The sequence below is a fragment of the Fibroporia radiculosa genome (assembly GCF_000313525.1).
Source record: "Fibroporia radiculosa TFFH 294 genomic supercontigs, scaffold6986, whole genome shotgun sequence".
NCBI classification, from domain to species: Eukaryota; Fungi; Basidiomycota; class Agaricomycetes; order Polyporales; family Fibroporiaceae; genus Fibroporia; species Fibroporia radiculosa.
In genome coordinates, this window is record NW_012133775.1 from 1 (window position 1) to 3,246 (window position 3,246).

The 3,246-nt window shown below is 46.2% G+C and overlaps 1 protein-coding gene across 1 annotated transcript; it reads left to right on the forward strand.

The window, feature by feature from the left end:
- Positions 1 to 1,627: 1,627 nt before the first annotated feature.
- Positions 1,628 to 3,216, forward strand: FIBRA_09034 (uncharacterized protein; the record flags this gene model as incomplete). Its single annotated transcript, XM_012330633.1, has 9 exons — positions 1,628 to 1,689; positions 1,750 to 1,842; positions 1,903 to 2,001; positions 2,058 to 2,067; positions 2,131 to 2,148; positions 2,793 to 2,893; positions 2,944 to 3,003; positions 3,053 to 3,080; positions 3,136 to 3,216. 9 exons carry the CDS (start codon positions 1,628 to 1,630, stop codon positions 3,214 to 3,216), a joined length of 552 nt encoding a protein of 183 aa, XP_012186023.1.
- Between the last annotated feature and the right edge of the window lie 30 nt (positions 3,217 to 3,246).

Sequence of the window (3,246 nt, forward strand, 5' to 3'; positions counted from 1 at the left end):
GTATTTTCTGTGTTGAGAGGCCCTCCAGATGGCTAACAGAGCCTATATTCAACAACATGGAAGTGATGGTTTTTCCAGATCCTGTACCCTCAATACCATCCAGACCATGAAACAAGTCTTCGGTGGCATCTAGCATGTTTTTTTCCCTTTGTGCCGGTGATCTTATTCTTCTGCCCTCCTCTGCCGGATAGTGTTCATGTCGAGTCCATGTGGTTCAGCTGCTCTTCGAGCGGCGCGCAGGTTTCCATAGGCCTGCTCTTGTCACTACTGATGACCCAGTGAGCAGCTTGGCCATTTTACATGTTCCGCAGCATGGTATGGTACAGGAATGATGATTGTAGGCATGGTTTTTCATTCGTGTTTTTGACTACTCGCGACGACGCGCTCAAGGCGTAGCTGCCCAAAATGGAGTGCGATCGGGTGATTCAATCTCATTTTTCTAGAACTACGACGAGCGAGAAGGCCAGTGTGACCGTTACAAGGGGCGCTTAGCGGGCGCCTCTGGAAGGGGGGGGGTCTCTGCTAGGCTACCCCAGACGTGTCGAAGACACGTCTGGGTACGAGACCAAGTAATCGTGTTCCATAGGGTTATATCGTCATATTCGCCTACTGCCGCGGAAGCTGATTGTACGTCCCTCTGATCCTATCTTGTCCCCATCACCGTCAGTCCATCTAGCTTGACGACGGCTGTAGCCCGTTCATGCGCTTGAATGCTAGGACAGTCCCGTTGGGATGTGGACGTTGGACGCGAGCTGTGTGCTAAGGGAACAAGCCATCTGAAAATACGTCTTTGGCGAGCTCGGGTACCTCAGGCGATGAGCTTGCTCATTGGTCTGGCAAACATGTTTGAATGGGTTTGAAATAGGACTTTGACTTTGCTAAAACTACCTTTTGGTGGCGTTCTCCGTTCCTCAGGAACGGAGAAGATATTCATAAAAGGGATACAGTCACTCAAGTAAGCGTGACCTGATTGCGCGGTTATTATCAACCAACATTCAAATGATGCCATGATGACGGCCGAATCCGCCGCAGTGAGATATCACCGTAACAGCCTCATGCATATGGAGTGGAATGGTGTTTACCGTGATAGCGTCAAGGTAGCACCGATGCGAGATGCATGCTGTATCATGATACTCTGATTCTAAGCCCGGTCAGCTGCCCACCCACAGGACACGAGTTTATCAGAAGCAAACCCAGCGGAGGCCTCGCAACGCCGCAATGGGACTCACAGTGGCCGCGTCCCGAGGCCTTCCTATGCAACCGCTCGAGTCTATTTCTCTTGCAAAATGATATCTCGTGAACTCAACTCAGACGTGGTGCGAATATTTGGGCTTAATATGCCAACTCTGGCCGCTTCCATCCAATTTGCAGACGAAGAATCATCCCGAAGACATCCGCATGTACATGAGACACTCTCCGCACAGCTTCCGGATCCCAATCAGCTGCATGGCGTTGTCATGACGCGATTATCTCATACAATGCCCATCATAATCTACATATGAAGGCGATTGCCAGCTTCACTCCTGGGTGCTTTGCGACGGCTTTCCATAAATTACTCGAGTATTACATTTTGCGTACTCAAAGTTCGCCTACACAAAGTCAGTACGGATCCAAGACGTCCACCATCATGCCCTCATCTATTGAAGAGGAAATAGGCGGATTCACGTTGTCCATAGATATTGCTATTATGTACGTTCCTACTCCTTCCCACCACTTCCCCTAGCCAATTCATGACACCTGCATCCGAAGTCTGTACGGAATTGTCACCGCGCAGGCATACTTCTACTGGTGGGCATCACAAGAGGACTCGAGTTTGCTTCGTTCGATGGTTGTATCCGTGTGGTATGCAAGACCCTCGCTTCAGCCACAAAATATGTCTCACCATACTATACTCTTTTGAAGGTGTATAGAGACCGCGCACACCCTATTCTGCATATATATGAGTTACTATTACACAATCATCAAATTTGGGAATTTCGAAGGCATTGCCCAGACCACTTGGTAAGCCCTGCTTCTGTCTTCTGGTTCCTTGATTTCGTACTCAATATTCGTTCTAGGACCGCCGGAGTGCGTTCAAACACTTTGTAATCATCTATTATTTCAAATTTATAAAGTACATTCGGCATGTAGGCTACATTATTCTCAGAAGTACGTTTACTGTCATCAGATCGGTTCTGTTGCATACTCGAAAATTGACTTGGAGCGCAGCAATTTATTGCAGGCTTGGTTCAGAGGTGCGATTTGATGTGTTTTCTGATAGCGTCTCATATGACGTTTTCTCAGCTTTTTTATTTGGCGAATTTGGATATGTGCGTCCTCACATACTCTCATGTGACTTGACTGTGTCAATTGGTGTGTGTAGTGAGTAGAAGATCTATTTCTCTGGTCTTCATACTGGTGAGTTCTTTTCTTGAGGTTAAGAATGTTTGAGCTTGAGTATCACAAAGGCAATTTTGCTCTTCATGCGTATTGGTGTGTATAATTTTGACTATCTTTGCCACACAAAATCTAATCAATATCATTTCAGTATCTGGATTCGGTAGGAGTAAAATTATAGCATCCATCGTACACTATGTTTTGATTTTTTAATGACCTCCGTTATAGCATCAGCGACCTTCATGTACGCCAGCGACCATTCATTTTTGTTTTGTTTTAATATCTTTGGCCTAATTTTTATCAGGTGGAAGTTTCATACCTGGGCTGAGTACAGATCGTTCAGCGGAGTTCTGGTGTACTTTTCAGTCGAATAGCGATATCGTGAAGATTATTGACAATGTCTCGTCCTACGACAGATCACGGCTACGTGCTGTCTCGGCCTGTCAGGATTTCTGGACGTACTCATCGCTTTCAGCCAGATTTATTTTCTTTGGACTAGCCGTTCAGGTCACCAGGCGTGAGTATTTACTGTGTTATGTTGAATCGGCAACTGAACCACTTTATTAGGACAGATAATTTGGTTCAGACATTGATGGCCTACATTATCAACACTGGTGCTTTGTCGATGTAAGTCGAGTCCGTCTGTTCACGTTCAGTTGACTCACAGTCCCCAAAGGTGTGTTTCGATGACTATCATTGCAACGGTATGAGTACTCGTCGACGTTGCATGCCTCCTTTATTTACGCATACTGTATCTAGTTTTGGATACCAGCGTTGAAGAGCAGTCTGCTCTTTGGTGGATTAGGCGAGATCCAGAGCAAACGTGCGCGCTTCTCCTGATCTAGCAATTGCATTCTTTTTTTTTTTTTT